General features: G+C 39.6%; 1 protein-coding gene across 4 annotated transcripts; it reads right to left on the bottom strand.

Annotated features, from left to right (window-relative positions):
- Positions 1–763: 763 nt before the first annotated feature.
- git1 (G protein-coupled receptor kinase interacting ArfGAP 1) lies at positions 764–21074 on the bottom strand. Of its 4 annotated transcripts, XM_043259124.1 has the most exons (21): positions 20583–21074; positions 16529–16662; positions 16339–16451; positions 15374–15479; positions 15007–15093; positions 14587–14717; positions 14102–14196; positions 13734–13776; positions 13236–13262; positions 12676–12724; positions 11335–11407; positions 10714–10811; positions 9305–9416; positions 9029–9156; positions 7756–7908; positions 6689–6964; positions 4808–4885; positions 4637–4716; positions 3538–3702; positions 3360–3423; positions 764–3274 (listed from the first exon to the last, which is right to left on the bottom strand). In XM_043259124.1, the coding sequence occupies exons 1-21, from the start codon at positions 20632–20634 to the stop codon at positions 3059–3061; spliced, it is 2280 nt and encodes a 759-aa protein (XP_043115059.1). In that variant the 5' UTR covers positions 20635–21074; the 3' UTR covers positions 764–3058. The 4 variants fall into 4 exon arrangements, with proteins under 4 accessions (XP_043115059.1, XP_043115060.1, XP_043115061.1 ...); XM_043259125.1 differs by lacking the exon at positions 13236–13262; XM_043259126.1 differs by lacking the exon at positions 6689–6964.
- Between the last annotated feature and the right edge of the window lie 68 nt (positions 21075–21142).

Here is a 21142-nt window from a genome sequence, read left to right on the forward strand (position 1 = left end):
GGTTGACCGACAGCTTGTAGTTACCAATTTTTTTTTACCTTCAAAAATGCTTCGGCAGTTTTTTTTTTTAACTTGATGACTCATTGTTTAAACTCCACCGGTGATGTGTATTTAATGTCTGCAAGCAGGCTAATTTAAATGTAATCTAGTTGCCTGGCAAAGAGTGAGAATAGTTTGATAAGGATCTGTGAACTATGAAGAAATCTCTTTGCGAAGGTACTTAGCAGGGTTGCCAGATCTAACAAACAAAACGATCCAAATGACGAATTAAGTAACACTAATACCAACAATATTCCACTCCCGTTAATATACTTATTTCAGTCACTGCTGTGCATTGCACAAAATCTAAACTTAAAAACCACTGCTGTAATCAATAGCACAATCTGATTAATCTTTCAGCCTGACAGGTGGTTAAATTCTATGTTGTCAAAGGGTGGTAACTGTTTTGAACTGCTTGCGCTGTTTAGTACCTGGTAGAATGTGAACTGGGCTGAATATAATGCTCCAATACAATAACATGCTGTTAAACGAAATACGGCCTTGTCACCGCTGGTAATTAGATAAGATCCGTCTGGACCAACTGACAACATTCTACAAACGCTGAACTGAACCACAACCACATACTGAGGCTTTTTGCGTAACCCCTTCTTGCCTTTTGAAACTTTTTATTTCTGCAATTCATTTTGTTAGCATTTTTCATAAAATACCGTAGCCTACGAACAACCACACAATTAAAATGCCAAGTAAAGAACAACCTGCAGGAGACAATTAACTTTTTATTTTATTTATTACAAATGTACAGCTTATGAGTCTTTATTACGATTTAAATGGTTTTGCTTAGTCTTTTAATTTCTATATTTTACAGGTAGCCTCTGCTAAACAAATTTCTCCCATCAGTTAATCTCTCATGTAAGAACCACGTGATCAAGAACAGTCATAACAAGTATAGTGCAGCCGGTATGACTGATCACGGAAGTGTGTGTGTGTGTGTGCATTAATGTATTTAAAAATAATTTCACCGGTGCGTTATGTGAGCAATGTATGCATCTGCAGCAGGATGGTTGGGAAAATCTACAAACTACTCTGAAATGAATCAGATTTAGAGTTGGACATAGTGAGTGTGCAATGACTTCCTTTCTCAGATACTTCTCTGAATTTAGTGCTTATTAAATAACGGCCCAAACTCTTTCTCCCACAGTAAACCATCCTGACATATCTATTGTAAAACTAAAACTTTTAAGCATACACCGTTTCACTCACCATGTGCTTCTTTAGTGTGGAAGAGCGAGACGCCAGTCACATGACCACTGATTGAAGTCAGTCTAGCAGACGTGCAAAGGCAATGATCGAGAGATTTTCAGACAATCTTTTTGACACATTTTCAGGGGACTCTAACATTATCCCATTCCCCAAGTTAATGAAAAAGGCAAGAATGAAAAAAAAAAAAAATGGCTTAACTTAAAAGGCTGGTGGGTAAAAAACGATATGGAAAACAACAGGAAGTTTAAGGCGTCTAAAATGCAAAGTAACTGTACAACGAATACTTGGTTTGTTCGCGCTCGCGCACACACACACAGACGTTCGTCTACACGTGCGTACGTACTGGAAGCTCCAGTTCAACTCCTCTCCCATGAACATCAATCACAGAGAGGAACTAGTTTCCCACAATTCTCAACAAAAGTGACCCCGACAGCCTTCGACAGAATGTGACTCCTCTGGTCCTGATGCAGCAGATGGACATCCTCACCGAAGTGACGCGTTTTCCCTGTGACTGTATGTGAAATGTTAGTGATGAGAACATTGATAGTGGTCATCTTCAACCATCAACATTCAACATGCTCGTAGCTTATAAAACATAAGGGTCTTCTTACATCGATAACCACTGACTACACATATGCTCGATTAAAAAAAACAAAAAAAACAAAAAGACATGAATTATAAAGAACGAAGAAATCAAATATTCTCAAAAAGGAAAACGAACGACCACCACACACGCACACAGAAAAAAAAAAAAAAAAAAACTGGTCCTGAAGTGAAAACTCCACCAAACTTGACAAAAAAAAAGGCCATTCGATTATGTGCAGAAAGTGAACATGTGATGGTTTTGTCCTAAACTAATAAGCTAAAGACAATGTGGTGATTGTGCTAACACGTTTGCATTGTTCTGATACCAAGACCCACTAACGGAGGGATTGAAATGAGATGAACCTGTTCCTGTACATCAACCCCGACCGCCGTCTTTGTGCTCGAAGACGAAAATAAGAGGGATCCGTAACTGTAGTGTCACCACTCCCCTCTGCTCCTTTGGCTAGTGTTCAACGCACTTTGACAAAAAAAAAAAAAAAAAAAAAAAAAGTAGTATACATAGCAAAACACTGTGTGAGTGAACCAGTGCTTCTACCACTGGAGGACGGGAGTTTTCTGGTTAGTTTTCACAGGTTATTGTTCACCCCTGTTAAATGTTCGCAAAGCTCTGATTTCCAGCGAAACTAAATAAAACTGAAATCAAGAGTAGACATCAATCATAACAATAATACGAAACTTAAGTCATAAACATTAAAATAACTCCAGTGTTGTTGTTTAAAGTCAGTACATTTGTCCCAAGAGAAACAGGCCAATGGAGCGGCACTTAAAAATCAATAGAAAGACAGAGAGAGAAAGGAAAACTGAAAATAAAAGATTTAGGAAGAAGGTTTGTGGTTCTCTGAGGGTTAGGAGTGCTTGTGTGTCTCACAAAGAAAGCCAAAAGGTAGCCGCCCATGCGCTTAGCAGCCCATCAGCACTGAACTGTGGGTCTGCCGGTGTAGTGCTGTTATATTTAGATGCGTAGATGAAAGAAGATCCTCCTGAAATACTGAAATGAGAGAAGACAAGGAGTGTAAGGAAAAGCGGGCCGCTCCATTTGGCTTCTCCCAAATCTTCTCTGCGTCTGGTTGCGCGCAGCTGCATTCTTCACCCTTTCTTTTCCCATCTACCTGACCAACGATTCCCAGCCGTCAGTTTTTGCTCTTTTCTCTGGTTTCTCAGTCTTTGCCCCTGCCCGGTGGACCCCAGGGGGTCACTGTTTTTTCTCGCGGGTGGTGATAGTGACCAGCTGCTTGGCGGCTTTGGCGATGTCGTAGGCGCACTGGATGACCTGCTGGGTGAGAAGCTGGTAGTCCACCGTACTGGCCGACGAGTCGGAGGGCGCCGCTTTACGACACTCCACCTGCAGACGAGACGCGCTGGCCGCCAGGAGCTTCAAGGAAGAGCGCACCGCATCTAGCGCTGGTCTCTGGGAAAATCAGACAGCAGAGAGATTTAGTGCGTCTGCTTGGATGTCTTGAGGCGAAGTGCGACAACGAGACGCATTTATTTACCTTGGGAAACAGCGAGGCCATTTCTGTCACAGCTAAGTGGATTTTCTCTGAGCATGGCACAAAACTGCAACCAAAGACAGACTTCTTTCAATTCTTTTTTGTTTTAACGCTCCGTAATAGAATGTTTGTGTTACGTGTAGCAAATTGACTTTGCATCTTGCGTAACGGTCCGTCATACCTGTCGTGTTTAAACTCCTGTGCTGCTCTCAGGAGCTCCTGGATGTTTTTAGTGACCTGCTCGGTTTTGAGGATGACGTCCTCTGTGCAGGGCAGCGTGGGGTCCGGATCTCCCTCTGTGTCCTCCACGTCCCCCCTGCTGTCTTCCTCGCTGCTGCGGCCCACGCTGCCACATTATAACAAACAAACACGCACAAAAAGAACCCGCTCAAATTCCCATGCTAAATTTATTGTCTGTGGGTTTTTATGTTATTATTACAAATAAGAAATCTATTTTACAGTAAAACAACTACAACTAAATGTATTAAACCGTAAATAATAATAACAACAAATACTGTATATTATATGGTAGATATTATATTATTTTTAGAAGACAAAAGTTACCATTGTAATACTAATATTGCAATTCCCTGTACTGCAATGAAAATATTTTTTATTAAGTACATTTATTAAAAATACAGCATAAAACACTACAATGATAAATAATTATGAAAATAATAAACTCATTACTATAACAATTATTTTATAATTAATCTGCAATAACATTATTGCGCATTATATAGTATCTTATCTATAAAAATACATTACTCATTATTAGTGATTAAAAATATATGACATAAGTGCACAATTAAACACATTAAAAATAAAGGTTTTTGTGTGTGTGTGTGTGTGTGTTGTGTATATTTATTATGTATATATAAATACACAGACATGCATTTAAGAAAAATGTTTGTTTATATATACACACCATATATAAATTATATGAATATAAATATGTGCATGTTAACAAAAGTAAATATTTTCATTTGTATACACGCATAATATACAAACACAGTAGACATGCATAATATAAACAGTCTTTTTTTATGTAATTAATCGCTGCACAGCTCTAACTTATGCAAACATGAAGCAAATTAATGTTAGCATGCATTTAAATAATTATTATTATTATTTATATACTAAACGTACAACAGTAACACATATATTATTATATTAAATTAAATTTATTTTAATTCCTCATTCCAAAAGCTTCAAATGTTTGAATTGAAGCAAATGTAAAAAGCCGGTGTGCTTTGTATTTAACGGTAGCTTGCACTCACCCAAGGGAGACGTCATATGTTTGAGAGTTGTCATAGTCACTATCGGTTCCGCTCCCATATTTCTCTCCCGCTTTTGGAGGCTGTACAAGACAAACATGCGCAGGAGTCCGTTTCACATCACAGTCTGTAAGTCACATGTCAGTGTAGATATGAATGAAAAGAAGCTCTCACATTATATCGGCCGTCAGTGGAGGCTGACAGGTGCGGCCCTCCGTAGGGGGTGGGACCTGCAGGAGCGCCCTTTCGCACCTGAACATGAGCAGAATGAGATTAACAGGAGGAGAAAAGCTGACAGACAGTCAGTAGGCAGAGGACGGAAAGGAAAGAAGCAGCTTTGACAGTCATTTCTGCACAGAACTGTTAGGTTTAAGAAAATGACTGACGACTGCAATTCAGTTAGACACAAGAAACCTACAAGTGTAGAGATTTATAATGTTGCGGAACAGCAAGATTCTACATTAAGCTCACAAGCAAAACTGAATTAACAATACAACAGTAAACTAATGAAAACTCTAAAAATAGACACTCACACATTAAATAGCGCAGTTAATAAAACAGGCACAAAGATGCATCCCAAATACATCAACCACATTTTATAAAACAAAAAAGTCTACACTACACTGTCAGCAATGACCCAAAATTGAGGTATTATATAATCAAAATAGCGTATTTGCATAATTGCGAAAGCAATTTAAAGCAAATCAAAACAAGGCATTCAAAAGACATTAAAGTTCATTCTATATATATTAATATATATCCACAAACAGAGAACGATTTCTCATTTCAGAGCCGTCTGGTGCAGCACAACATTTCACTACATACTACAAGAAATCATTAAACGTTTGATGGGTGCCGTGGAGATCAACTCGTTTTGAGCTTCTCTAATCAGGCAACCATCAATCAGTTTTCTACACATTCCAGACATGTCATATTGCACAAGACAAGCATATCGAGAGCCTCTCTTGGCATATCAACCATTTCAAGAACGATACAAATGCAATTCATGCCACTTCTATCTTCCTATGCCAGACAGACAATATACAAGGCTTGTGTCTCAAAATGTATTGTGCTGTTTTGCTATGCAACATTTTTGAGCATTATAGGCAAACTTGCTATTAACATGCGTTCTGGTTGAACCAGAGACAGACTGTGACCAGTTTTTTTCAGAGGGTCTAAGATTTTGTGATAATATGAACCACATTAAGTAAATGAATAAATACATTTTGCATGGTGATTAAGCTAAAGAATTAGCTTTTTAAATAATAATAAAAAATGTAATAATAAACAAAAAGAATGGCAATAGACAAATCTTCTAAAAATAACATTTCTGCATGTTGATAAAGTTAAAACATAATTTTGTATGTCAGTAAATGTAATTTACTGACATAAGAAATGAAAAATAAAACAAAAATACAATTTTGGGAGAAGTTTATGATATATAGATAAATAAATAATTCAATATTTTCGATTTTTAAATCCTTTAAAACAAAATTTCTGTACACTGACAAAATTGCTGAAACATAAAATTAAAAAAAAAATCTAAATCAATTTGGAAGTAGCTTGTAAGGAAGCCAAAGTATTTAAAAAGTAAACAATAATACTAACTATGCTTCCTTAAAACATAATTTCTGCATGTTGATAGCTAATAAAAAATAAATTAATAAAAACAAATAATAAATAAATAAATACATGTATTTATGTAAGAAAGAAAAGAAGGTCAAAAAAGATAATAAAAATAAAATATTATTAATATATAGCACAGTCCATTTATGAACAAATCAGAGCTTGAAACCAGGCATATGAGAGACCCATGATGCTCAAAAATGCTGTCTATTTGGGTAATATCTAGAAAAAAAAGAGGTATTATCAGGACAGGAAGTGCTCCTGTTTGGCCATAAGGTGGCAGTAGAGAGCAGTGAGTCAGAGTGGAAGCAGGTGCTCCAGGCAGCAGCAGCACACCAGTGTGGACTCATGTAAGCAGAGGGAGAAAGAGAGCCCAACAGGAAAAGGAAGTTTAAAAAGATCAGGCCGGCCACTAATGCTCACACTTACGGGGCTGAGAGGCTGCAGGCGGCCCGTCAGGGGGTCCAGGGCTGGGGTGAGAGCTTTGGGGGCGGTCCCCACGGGCTCATACATAGAGAAGGCTTGTCTATCCCGGCGGAGGGGGGCGGACGAGGATGTGTTTAGGCTGGAGTCTCCACCTACCCCTCCGCCCGTACCCCTTACCCCACCAGGCCACAGCCCCGGGCCACCACCCCCGGTCAGAGAGCCCCCGGCCCCAACCTGGGCCCCCCGCAGCGCGCTGTTCTCCGTCTGCATCCGCGTGATCTACAGGGATGGAGGGGTATCACCGGGAGTCACACACACACACACACACAAATACAAGGACCAAAGAAAACACAACAGTTGCAGTGTGGACGGTTACGTCATGCTGGGGCTGATAGAACGGGGTTGTTCTGATGGACAGGAAGTTTAAGGTTTTCCAAACAAGGAGGGGCTTCATTCTCGGTGGGAATTACGTGTTATGTCTATGTTTTTATTTAAGTTTGGGGTCAGTTTTTGTTTTTTTATGAATACTTTTATTTATTTTGAAAATATGCATTAAATTGATCAAAAATTATAGTAAAAACATCTTATAAAATATTTCTATTTCAAATAAAACCTGATCTTTTGGACATTATATTAATCAGATAATCAAAATGCACCCACATACATATAAAGGAGCATGTTTTTAAGCAGCAAAAAAGACAATGAAGACTGGAGCGATGATTGCTGAACATTTTCATTTGTCATTAAAGATAAAAATACATATTTAAATACAAAACTGTTATTTTACTTTGCAATAATATTTGACCATATTACTGTTTTTACTGTATTTTTGACCAAATAATTTCAACCTTGGTGAGCATAAGCAAAACATAAAAAAAAAAAAAAAAATTATTATAATAATTAAATATTGCACTGAACCCAAACGTTTGAACAGTAGTATTTATTAATACTGTTCTGCTCTGTTTGATGGTTTGGGATCAGTACGTGTAATGGTGAGATGTAGTTTATGGAAGCATTTCATTTCAATCTGTATGTTATTATCACAGTTTTAATCGAGTGCGTGGGCGTACCTCCTTCTGAAGCCTCCGTAGCTCCTCGCTCAGGTTGTTGTTGACTTTCATGAGCTGCTGAACTTTGGCCTCTGAGGAAGCCAGTGCTTTCTTCACCTCCAGATACTCCTGTAGTGTGATGGGCCCATCTGACAGGTCCGACGAGTCCATGCTCTGATCGACAGCACAAACCACCAATCAAATCACAATATACTGTTAATGAACGATAAAGAGAACTGATTTGAAGAGAGAGCTTTTTTCCTAAATGATATGCATTTACGTATTTCATTAGCTTACTGTAGTATTTACACTAATGTTCACAAGTTTAGAGTGGTTTCATTTCATTCATTTATACAGCCAGTGTGAATGAAATATATTAAAATGACAAAGTACTTTGACATCACAAAAAAAATTTGAATAATTTTTTTCTATTAACTTTCTTTCATCAAGACTTAAGAAATCGTTGCTAAAAATACAGTTTGCGATAACAGGAATAAATGACATTAAAATATAGTAGTTTAATTTTAAAACGTATAATATAATTTCACATTGCTACATTTTTTAGAGACTTATTTTGGAATAAAATGTAACTTTTGAACAGTAGTTTAAATGTATATAAAAAGATCACATATCTATAATATATCCTCAAATATCAAAGGCTGTTTATCTTTTCACATGCAAAAACAGTATGGTCAATCTTTTAGAAAACTAACAGCACATGATGATTTTAGGTGTCATTGATTCCATGAATATGGAGATTTTATTGTAAGATAAAAGTGAGTAACTGTACAATATAACAAACAGTAACGCTACTAAAGTTTTCAACCCCACATTCCTCAACAGGGTTTACGTTTTGCTCTCCTATACTCAGCCAAGTCACTTCCTGTATGTAGACTGAGCATGCTCATTCACAGTATCCTGTCTTCAGCTGCAGAACAATAGCTTCACTGATCACAGCCTCGAAAAAGGGGATGATGTCATTCTACAAATATGAGGCAGGGCTGCCGCTCTTCCAGCGGTGCATGCTGGGACATGACAACATTGGCTTCTGTATTACTGAAAATACTAATTTGCCGGTCTGGCAAAACCAAGATCAACATCTACCAAGGCCTAAGTGATTAAACATCTCTTAAGGTTCAGTGGATTATCTGAGCTTGTTTCTCCAAAGGTTTTGAGGTGCTCCTCAATTCAAGTGGTTCATTAAGTATGATGGACATGTAGATGAATCAACACAAATCTTTAATCTTTAATCTGTTCCTCAGGTAAACACCCAGTGAGCGAGTGATGAGCTCACCTTGGCCCGGTTGTTGCGCTGGGTGTTGTTGTTATTCTGTGCAGTTAGCTCACTGTCTGTGTCTTCATCGGATGCTACGCTGTCATAATCGTGCTGGTCATCGTCTGCCTGACTCAGATCCAGTGGGTCTGAAAAACAATAACCCCAAAAAACGAAAGATAACATCAACAATATGAGAAACTGCACTGGCTTAGCTATATCCATCTTTACTGAGCTGTGTTCTTGATATTCCTATAAAATCTCAAAAGTCTGAGAACTGCAATGTTGGTGTCTCACCTGTGGGGCTTGTCAAGCCCTTTCCATGCTGCCGTCGCTTGGCATCACTGAGAATGTCGATAATGAGGGTGGCAAATTCTCGTGCGTTAAAGCGAGCCAATTTCTGCCGCCCCTAGAAATTAATGTAAACCAAAAAACAATTTAAAAAATGATTTATACATATACATTACATTATGTTGTTATATATAACATAACCGAATTCTACTTTTTTTTTACACATTTGTAATGAGAAAAGTTATTTGGGCACCAAATCTGCGTATTAGAATGATTTTGAAGGATCACATGATATGATACTGAAGACTGGCTACTCAAACCAGCTTTGCAATCACAGGAATAAACTTAAAATATGCATATACATTTTAAATATACTCCAAATATAAAACAGTTTTGAATTTTAATATTCTACAATTGTACTGATTTTACTGTGATCAAGTAAACTCAGCCTTGATGCGGACTTTAAATCAGATAAATGTCATGATAGCGTAAATCATTAATATATGTTTAAAAAGCAAATACTCTGATTATAAACAGACACATATTAAAATCTGTCACATTTTTGCACAGACATTTGGGCAAAAGCTGTGAAATTCTGAAGTATAGATTGAAGCTTAAATTTGTTCTAGACTAAAGAGTACTACACACTTTTCAAATATTTAAAATTAGCCTAAATATTTCATAACATCACATAAAAGGTGTGGGGGATGTGTGGATTTTTATGAATGATTTCTGTACAGGAAATCTTTTACAGGAGAGCTTTTCTGCTTCAAATTTGCAAGTTTTCCTAAAGTATGTTTTATTTAAGCACTTCGTCGCTTAGCAATGCCATTACAGAACTGTCCATTCTGGTAGAGGGCGACTTGGACATGTTAAATACTGGAAAACACTGCCACATCAACAGTTGAGCGTTCCAACTCTTGACCACTGGGTGTGCGTGTCCCTCCTCCCATCATGTCTTTCCATGTCTCAAATCCTCATGTATACGCAAAAGAACAGGAAATTCTCAGCCTGTCCAATCAGCCCGCAGGAAACGTACCCTTAAGTAAACGCACTTAGTGGTCTCGCTGTATAAAGGAACTATTTCAAGCAGTGGTACAGAGAGGGTCATGCGAGGATGCCAGTGGAAACGCTGAGGGGGAGGGAGCCGATGCGCATCTGCAGCAGTTACGCAGCTGGAAAACATTCATTTGTTGGTTTGCCGGCCCAAACCTGAGCCTCAGACGTTTGCACAACCGCAAAATGTCTATTTTTAGCCATGTGTCGTCTGCACCCCAGATATCATCTCCCCTTTGTGCCTCCATCAAAAACGGGCCTCCGTGGAAGTGACAGGCACTTACGCAAGGGGGCAGCAGGAGGGGAGAACCTCCTCTCAGACATACTTCAAACACATCCTCTAAAATGCTGTGTGTTACCTGGTTGCGTGTTGCCGAGTATTCAGGGTTGACGGGTAAGAATGGGACGGCGCTCCGTTCGGTCACAAGCGTACTGTGGTTCTGAGTTGTCAGCCACACTGAGAGAAACAGAATGGAGATATATAAACAAGACAAATATAAACAAACAGACTCCAATGTCGTAGCCCTGAGGTTTCGGAGAGTTCTCATCTACCCCTCCCGTTCGGTTTGTGTTTATGTGTGCGTTTGGCCCCCTGCCTCGCTCTCAGTCCTGCTTACCATCAGAATCCCAGTCTGCCACCCCAGCATGCTACCTCTTCTCCTCAACAACCAGCAACGGGAGTAGAGAGAGAGAGCGAGAGAGAGAGAGTGGAGGAGGAGAGAATTCCTGCGGCACTCCCTTGCTCTCGCTCCCTTTCACCCTCCTTTCTATTTGGCGTCTCTCTCCCTCCCTCCGCTACAAGCTGACTGCACTGCTTTAGTCCTTCTATAGCCAGTGTTTATCCAACACACCGATCATTGCCTCTCCAGGGACATGGATACAACTGTCCCCACGCCTCCGGTACGCTCCATAACTACATTAGGGAAAGAGTGAGAAGCAGGGAAAGTTGGGATAGGAACAGATGGGGGTTTGTGGCTTACCTGCATCGTTCTCTCTACGGTCCACTTCATCGTACACATCCATAGCCAGCTCCTCGAACAAACGGTTATTTAACTGCATCCACACACACACATAGACAGACGCATCAGTAAGAGGTATTAAAATTTAGACATGGGGAAAAAAAACTAAACAAAATCACAGCACAGCGCGCACACACAACAGGAAGACATCATTGAGGAGACAAAACAAAGCTCTAACATGGCACTAAATAAAAGATCAAATGCAAGCTAAGGGAATTCAAAGCATCTGCTAAATTTATCTACTGAATTGATCAAACATATCCATTCAAATCTCTCAAGAAAAAAGCCTAATCAGGATTCCTGTGACAAGTCATTCATATGGCCAAACTAAAATAAAAAATGTTGTGATACAATGCAATCGTAGTCAATAACAATGCTTTAAATGCCCGGAACGTAAGTTCACATGAAATCAAAATGGACCCTATTTGCTTTGTTAATGCATATTACTAGTCTTGTGGTAAATAAGTAGTCTAGGGGTGAGCAGACACAGTCCTGGAGGACCGGTGTCCTGCAGAGTTTAGCTCCAACCCTAATTAAACACACCTGAACCAGCTAATCGAGGTCTCCACCTTTTTACGGATTCAGCCATTTGTAAATTCTTCCGGTTTCATCTGCGTCCAGCAATGTTTAGCTGTACAAAACAGTTTGTTTTGCTGCTTGATATTAAAAACTGGTGTGCCCTATCATGTTATTTTATTATATTATCTTTATTATGAATGCACTGGTTTGTGGTGCAAACAGTTTTACCGTTTACAGCATGTTGTTATTCTCCTTGTTATTTACTAATAAAATCTAATTAACTGGAAGCTTCACACACAGGCTTACTTTCACGTTGAGGAAAAAGGTGGATACTTGAATCTTCCAGGCAGGTAAGTTGGAGATAAACTCTGCAGGACACCAATACTTAAGGATCAAGTTTGGATACCCTAGAATTAATTATTTACTATTCCATTTTACTCTGAAATATGTCACAAATAAGCAATTTCAGTCCCAAATTCTATTTGACTGCCAAAAAGGGATAGTTCACCAAAAGTAAACATTTCTTGGCCTGGGAAAGTTTCAGTTGCATTGCTGTCTATGGAGGACGAGAAAGGTCTCAAATTTCTTAAAAAAATATCTGAATTTATGTTAATGAACAAAGACCTATTGCAATGACACAAGGGTGAGTAATGCATACAGTTAAATCAAACCGAAATACTCTTTCGGATATAAACGGAAAAATCTTATCGCTTGATGCTTTAAATTGTGCCTGGCTAAAAACCCATAATTCTCTGTAGCAGTTTAGTAACCTGCATCACTCACCGCTTGAAGCTTCTTCTTGGCTGCCTTGGCCAGTTCAGAGAGATCCAGGCTATGCAAAGACAAAGACACAGACACAAGAATAAAAGGATGCTGGCAGCATGCGGACAGAGAAAGATGAGGAGAGATGAAAAAAGAGAGGTGGATTAATGGATGGTGGATGAAGTGTTGCATAAGGGATGGGACAACCAGAAGAGATGAGGAGGAACTTAATTTAATTCTGATTGAATTGTGATCCATACTACAATATTATGACATAAATGTACATTTATAACTTTTTCCATACTAACAGTTTCTTAGGTGGAACAATGAATAAAAACATGCACTGAATCGTGCACAACATGACAAGGAATATGTATTCAAGTAAAAAAAGGCCAACTATGCCAACTATGATTTTTATATTGACTTTTCGGTATGAAAAATGATGGGTGTTTTCAGGCTCCTGTAGATGTATTTTCAGACTCCTGCCTCATCTCTCCAGTCACCCATGCCCAGATGAAGGCATGTGAGAAAAGAGAGCAGGGTTTATGGAGAGGGGGATGAGAAAAGAGAGAAAGAGATACCTCTGCGTCGGGCACTTAGGGCGAGCTCTGCCTCCAAAAGCGCAGCAAGATGGAGAAAACAGAGAACGAGTGAGCGAGACCGAAAAGTGAGCAGACGACAGATAGAGAGAGAAAGAAATTGGGATAGACCCCATATCAACACTCCTTCTGGACTGGTCGGTAAAGGTCATTCAGCTGTGGTGCATTTGAGGTAGTCAGCGATACAGAGGTTGAAGACACTCTCTGCCTTAATGCAAACTGACTGACTGTGTGGCGCTACCTGCTGGCCAGCGCACACAAATACACCTGCTGAAAACTGATTTTAGTACACTGTGCCTACCCTTTAAGGAATAGATTTGAGGGAGGACATCATGACAGAAATAAATAAAACTGCTTCAGTTTAATATAAAAATAAAAATAAAAATTAGCTTCAATAATTGTACAATCTGATTGTTTTTTCTGTTACGAAGTAAACATCGTAAAAACATTGTGAAAAACTCTCATATACAAACAATGTACCTGTCTGCCATCTGAGGGATGATATAATGACCATTCTTGTGATCTGCAAAAACAGACACGAGAAAAACAAATGTTGAAATGTTCATGCTCAATTGGGCGGACAGATTGGTGTGTTTCACACCACACGCACATCCAGGACATATTTATTTTGACGCCCAAATTAACAGTTTACAGTTTTCACACTGCCTCTGTAAGCCGCAAAGCAGCAGCTTCGGTGTAATCTGAGTTTGAGCATTGAGTCTATTTCTGTGCAGAAAGTATATTGAACTCTGCAGTTAATTAACACCTTTACAATTTAAACATCTATAAAGGCAGCACAATATGCATTATATCCAGCATTTAAGGAAATAATATGACTTTGAGCTAACCTGGGCGACGTCCACACAGATAGAAGGCCAGCCTGTCTGTGAGCTCATACTGACACTCTACCAAGCGCTCAGCAAGCTCCACGTGACCTGCTTGCCTGCAAGAACAAAGTCACATTACAAGCCAGAGTCACTAGATCCTTTTTAAAAACATTAACTAGACACAAATGGAATCAAAGAAAGGCAGTAAGACAGAGCGGAAGAACGGCAGACCAACAGAACTATAAAATGACAGAGAGACTGGGGGGCAGATAGAAAGAATGACAAGACAGTGAAACAAAACAAGATAACAACAGACAGACAGAGAGGCAGAACATTAGAGAGGTGGAAGGAATGATAGATAGAGAAGATATATGGCATAGATGGATAGATGGCAAGGATATGGTATGATATGGATGAACAGAAAGGGATGGATATGAGACAGATAGACAGATAGATTGCATTGATCACTGCTGAGGGATCTAGTGACTTCTGTGTTTTGTATTTACCGGGCATAGTCTATAGGTGTGCGGCCATTGATATCTGGAGCTCCTGGATCTGCCCCATACACCACCAGCAGTTCAGCCTGCAGAACTTGCCCTGCTTTGGCGGCCACATGTAGAGGGGTCGTGCCCTTTTCCTATGGAGGGAACATCAGGCATGTTCACTGTGCTGTTTTCAAAAACAGTCTTTTGACACGACTGTCTGCACTGTCTGTTGTTTCGCAAGTAAGAAAATTATCGGATTTGTTCAAAATGTTGTATAAACGGATGTTAGGCACCAATTTTGTAGTTACACACAAAACTTCATAGTAACCCACAATACAAAAACAACTAAAAACGATATCTAACAATATAGGATCTGTTTCAGTTATGATGTAGAAAACCTGACAGAACAAAGACAGAACTGTGAGAGATGGCAGATCTTACCGGGTGAAAGAAGTTGGCTTGTGCCCCCAGTGACAGCAGCCGTAAACACGTCTCCAGACTTCCTGTCCGCACACTTGAGTGGAGTTGCTGCAGGCAAGAACAAGAGAATAAGCGAGTGTGTGAGAGAGAAAAAGAGGGGGACCCAGCATGAAAGATACAGAAAGAGAGCAGACCCTCCTGCGCATCCTCTCATTAGGGCCATTCAATAGCACTGAAGAAAACACATTTATTCACTAGCGGGGTGTCATTTTAAGGGCCCTCCTGCAAGGACACAGACAGTGGGGAGCAGAGAGATGTTGCGGAGGAAAGATAGAACGAGTGTGAGAGGGACGAGACTTAGATAGGTGATGCCTTTGGGAGGTCTAACCTTGCTGAGGTCCTTCGTAGTGACCCCATCATCATCACGGCAGGGCAGCTTGTGGACGAAGGCTAACATCTGGTACTTGGCTCGAATGAACTCTGACTTAGTGGGGCTGTGAGGTGAAAGATACAAACACAGAAACAAATGGAGATCAATTTCAAAAATCAATAAATCAATTTAAAATAGGATGCCTGGTCAGTAGTCCTGCCGACATCGATACAGTCAGCACTATTTATTTAAACCATAGCTCCTTCAAGTGACACTAGCAAACCATCATTTACACATCCGGAATTAAAAACGGAAAAATAGTAGCGTTTGTGCTAAATTAAAATGTAAAGATGCAGTTTATGTCTATGACAAATCAAGCAGGTACTCGGGCTTTTAATTATGAAAAAAATTATATAAAGATAAGTATACAGCAGTATGTTCTTTTCATTAAAATGAAACATATTTGTTAGAATATGAATAGTTTAAAATGTGTGCATGTGTGGCGGGAAGTTTATGTGCAGGTGTGGCAGAAAGTTCATTTTGGACACAGATTATAATTTCTCTTGGGTGTCAGGTAACATTGTGCAACTGCTTAGATGAATATGAATAAAGTAATTTGTATTTAAATACATTTATTCGTGGATATTTGCTTTTTTTATTACAGGTGCAATGAAGGTGGCACAGGAAACTTTCTTCACCTGCATGACCTTAATATTCGTAAATGAGACTGGGCGAACCACTGCGCCATTGCTCTGATAAATTACTTTTTAATGCCTCTGGATTTCACGTTTAAAACCTCCTTTCATTTATTTTGAGTGAGCATATTTCCTAGTCTTGTCTCAGCAGTCTGCTCTTTCATGAAGCTCAATGAGAACAATTACATACAGCAATGAACAATAAAACAAGAATTACACCCCCAGTCTTCTGTTTTTTTTTATGACATTCTGGTATATGATGCATGAATGGTTTTTGAGATGGCTTACTGGACTTTATCTTGTGGGTTCGGTTTCCTGCGCCCACTCTGAACTTGTGCTGGATCCAGCAGAGAGTGTTCCCAGATCGAGTTTGCTCCATTACTGGCCAGGGTCTGCACCATCTGAGACGCACATGTATGTATCAGGCTATGATCGCGAGGAAAACGACAAATACGTGTGTGAGACACTCTTTCGTCACCTGCAGTAAGGAAGGAGGCCAGCCGCTGTGTCGCAGGTGTTTGACGATGGAAATGTGACGGCCCAGGCTCCGGTGCACAGAACAGCACTCGTCGCAGATCAGAACTCCTCGGTTTATACTGCTCCAGCCCGGATCTGAACATACACCACAATGCACATTTTAGCAGAGAGAATAAGACAAAGACGGTATTAGGATGTTTCCGCCACAGGATAATCTGTGAGACTTTCTCTCACAATTTTGTCTTTTTCTTGCAATTCAGAATTGTGAGATAAAAAAGTTGGAATTACCTTTTTAAATGTTTTATCTTGTAGTGGAAACAAGTTTATTCCAACATCAATTGAGAGTCGATTTTTCTAACAAGCAAAAAAGCGCATAAAGACAGGAAGTGGAAAGGCTGACTGGTTTGGCTCAGACCGATCATAAAAACTATTTTTTTAAGAGCCCTAGACCTACTCCTACTCTGTGCTATATTGAACACTGCTGTAATCGATTCTGCTGATATAAAATGTCAAAGTAAAGTGTAGCTGGACAACACAGATAAGGTTGCGGAAAGGTTAAAAAGTAAATAAGTGCATTTATATTTGTAATTTTTTTTTAATAATAGCTATATAAAAAGATTTACTAAAATTTTAAATTAAATGTATATACCTTTTATACCACATCGTGCTACACTGCTCTGAATGAGCTCATCCGAGGCAAAGAGCTCTCCTCATATGAGGCAGGGTGCAAGTGTAGTCAGGATCAAGGTGACATTCAGGTAAACAAAAATGACTAAGTCACATTGTGACAGAAGTGTGCCTCTGGCTGCCACAGGCCCCCAGGATCTGGCTAAAATTAAACCAGCACCCACAATACTTCAAGCACATAATCTCATCCACAGAATCTCACTAAGCTGGGTTTTGATACGATTAGAGCGAGAGGGAGATTACGCCGTACTGATGTAAACAGTGTCATAACATGATTATTGATTTCCCATATAAACGCAAACACAATATGACACCTAAAATGGTGGATGTTTTTTTTTTTTATAATACTTTTTTACATTTTTTTTATTTTTATTAAATAACAATATTTTAATTTAAATAAAATGTTTTCTATTTTGATATATTTTAAATAGTAATTTATTTATTCATAAAGCTGAATTTTCAGCTTGGTCAGATGGTCAGTGATTTGGTGCTCGAAAAAACATTTCTTATTATCATCAATGTTGAAAACATGTCATTTTTGTGTGGAAAGTTCAAAAATAGAGAATTTTGTAATCATTTTTAACATGAAATGTCTTTACTGTCACTTTTGCATCATTTCCTACTGAAAAAGAAAAATCATTCAACCCCAAACCTTTGAAAGATAGCACCAAAAATTATCTAAAATTAATATATAGCTAAAACACAGCAAACAAAACACTCCAAATCAACTGCTAAATTTACTCCCACATTCAGTCAATTCACAAAAAATAAATAAATGAACAGATTTTAAAGGCGATCTGGTCTTTTTTTTTCTTTTAATTAAAGTGATATAACATGGAGCCATCCAAGGTTATAAAAAGTTAAATTAATTTTAAGTACAAGGCCTGCTTGTTTCCTTATTTTAGAAAAAGACGAGGCTTATTTTAATCCACCAAATGTTCATATTATATCCAACGGTTTTAATCTTGCATGTGGTGAAGAACTTCAGAATTATTGGCTAAACTGTAAATAATACAGCATCATCCCTTTATCTGTGTAAAGATGGCCAGACATTCACAGATATGGAGCTGAGCACCTGCATATGGGAAAATCAAAGATGATGGCATACTTCTTAACAAACACCCTCGTCTTTCCTATAAGTGCTCGAAACCATTAACATCTCAAACGAGTTTCTCCCTGCTTATAATGAAATTTCACGTGTACACACTCCAACACTCACACACACGGCGCCATTCAGCCCTCAGTGGCCATGCAATCGACAATCCCTCACACGTTCATTCATACCCATAATACATTTACTAGAGTGTACCCGCCTGTCTGCCCGCCTTCTCTTCCTCATCAGTCAACAGTTCCTCACCTTCCACACTCTCACTATTATCTACATTCCTACAACATGTCAAATACGAAAATTACAAGCTCTACAAGCAGCACAGCACGGGCCAACGAAAGGACACCGAGTGCGTGAGGATGCAAAAAAACACACACATGTGGTGTAGTCGGCCAGGGGCACTGGTGACAATGCTGGCGGCACAACTTCGAGCGTGACCGCAGGTACCAGAGGAGGTGAAACAGAACTAAACTGTCAAAAACGAGACGTGCTCCCACATACACATTCAGACCTGGAGAGAGAGCAGCTGTGGATGAGGGAGCAGCTGTCATGCCCCCCGTACCACCCCTCGGACTCCCCCATGGGGACGGTAAGGCAAAATGAGCAAGGCCAAGGGTGGGCTTGAAGTGACGGCACAGCTGAGCGGCATCAAAAATATGTTTCGTAAACAACTGAAGGCTTTATTATGTCCTAACTTGCTCGTAAACGTATTGAGCACTGCATTTTGGGACAGACGGCTAAGAAAAGACAGTCAAACATAGGAAGTTCCTCTTTATTTAAAATACAAATGCAATGTCTACCTCCATCTTTTTTTTTTTTTTTCCTGTAGCATTTAGGAAATTGTGCCTCGTCCAAGTAGGGCATGTGTAGCAATCTTCAACAAAATATCTCAGCAATAAATCAATGTATAATTTCTGAGATTCTGCCGTTGCTCATAATCATTGCAGAAATACTGTACTGATCATTTTACGAAGGGCAACTGTGTTAAAAAAAAAAAAAAAACAGCTTAAACCAGCATAAAGCTGGTTTGAGGTTTATAGCTGTGTCTCAGCCTGGTCATACCGGTCTTTTGGCTTGTTTTAAATGGGTTTTGGGAACTTTTCAGTTGGTCATGCTGGGAGACCAGCTTGAAGATCAACTTCACAACAGCTTGGCCAGACTGGGAGACCAGCTTAAAACAGCTAGACTAGTTAACCAGTTTATAGGCTGGTTTCATTTTTATTTTTTTTTTGTCATGCAATGAAATGTTTCAGTTATGCGAGCCCATTTTAAAAACAATAAAGAATAATAACAAATGAATTCACTTTCAAAATTATGCAACAGCATACAGAAATATCCTTGTTGAGATATTATGTAAATATACTACCCTTTGAAACAACAAATCCTGAACGTAATCAACAAAACAAATTAATGAACAAATACACATTCAGAAAGTGCACCGCTAAACAATATCTAATCACGACAACGCTATGCAGAAACAAAGTTGTTAACAAAAATACAAGCAAAGACTGACCCACGTCAGAGCTTGTTGTGTCCTGTCAACCTGCTAATGCCAGTTAGCTAACTCGCCTCAGCCCAAGCTAACTAGATTTGAAACCTCACTGGACAAGCTAAACTAGTACTCATCATAGCTGTAAAGCATTTACAGATTTTGAACATAGAAATGTGTTTTACTCAAATACTGGCAAGGCAGTCACGCGAGAGTCCGCAGGCTACTTAGCAACCGAGTCTGGCTAACGTTACTGTCAGTTAGCATTGTTCGATGCAGAGCCTGTTTTGCACTCGATATGAAGTAAAACTTACTTTTAATCAACATGATTTGCTGTAGCTACAAAATGGCCATATAAAACGCCCTGTGTATAGTCTAAATATAGAGCTTTTAATTGACAGCACCTCACAGTATCGTCAGTTAGCCAAGGATGGGTGCTAACAACAAGCATCGGATAAAACTTTAGCCACGATAGCAAAGCTGCAACAACACCTCAAATTTATAGCCACAGAAGTTCAATGAAGGGTATTGTTTACGGGCATCTACTTTTCTGTCGTATTGTATCCCACGCATTGATTCAGCATTTGATTTAGAGTGGGTTTGAACTGGCTGATTTGTTGGGCCGTAGTATCGGCCTTAATTTTCAGGGATTTTCCTGACGCCTTTAACCGAGTATCCCTGCGCATTCGTGGGCTTGGCGTTCCACCGCTAGCGGCCGCGTTCGAGCGAGTCCCGGACAACAACGCCTCGATCCATAAATCTCAGCCTTACCTGGTGCACTGCAGTCGGCGCACACCTCACTTCTTTGGACTTTCCTGGACATCGCTGAAACAAAATCCGCCGATTCCAGAGATTGTAGTCCAACGCTAAAGATATCTGGCTCGCTTTCCCTCCAGGAGCGACGTCTGCGATTTCAATGCCGCCCCAAATGTCCGGAAGCCGGCGACGAGCTCCCCAAGCACTCCTGGTCCTCACCCTTCTCTCTCCTTCCTTTTTTTTTCTGCGGTGTCTTCTGTCTTACCTCTACAAGGAATTTACGATTCCCTAAAACGAATCAGATTTTTAGAAGGCCCCTTTACGTTATCAGATTATTTAATTTTGGTTGTCCCCACTAATCTTTTCTCTCGATCATCCAAGCCCCGTCTCTGTCTCGGGCAAAAGGGGGTGGGAATAAGAAAAGTATGGATACAGTACACGGTTTATTTACATCCACTGCCCTATACACTTCTGTATGGCGGGCTGCATAGTCTCCCTCTCTCTGACGTCTGTCTCCCTTTCTCTCTCACCCCACCGTCGGTACAGGCGGGGGCACACAGAGCAGAGGGACCATG

The sequence above is a fragment of the Puntigrus tetrazona genome, chromosome 15 (genome assembly GCF_018831695.1).
Source record: "Puntigrus tetrazona isolate hp1 chromosome 15, ASM1883169v1, whole genome shotgun sequence".
Taxonomy (NCBI): Eukaryota; Metazoa; Chordata; class Actinopteri; order Cypriniformes; family Cyprinidae; genus Puntigrus; species Puntigrus tetrazona.

Coding starts and splice junctions, on each gene's coding strand:
- git1 (XM_043259124.1), bottom strand. CDS start 20,634: ATGTCCAGGAAAGTCCAAAGAAGTGAGGTGTGCGCCGACTGCAGTGCA. Junction 14,718..15,006: donor AAGCCAACTTCTTTCACCCG/GTAAGATCTGCC, acceptor TTCCCTCCATAG/GAAAAGGGCACGACCCCTCT. Junction 13,263..13,733: donor ATCCCTCAGATGGCAGACAG/GTACATTGTTTG, acceptor TTTTGGAGGCAG/AGCTCGCCCTAAGTGCCCGA.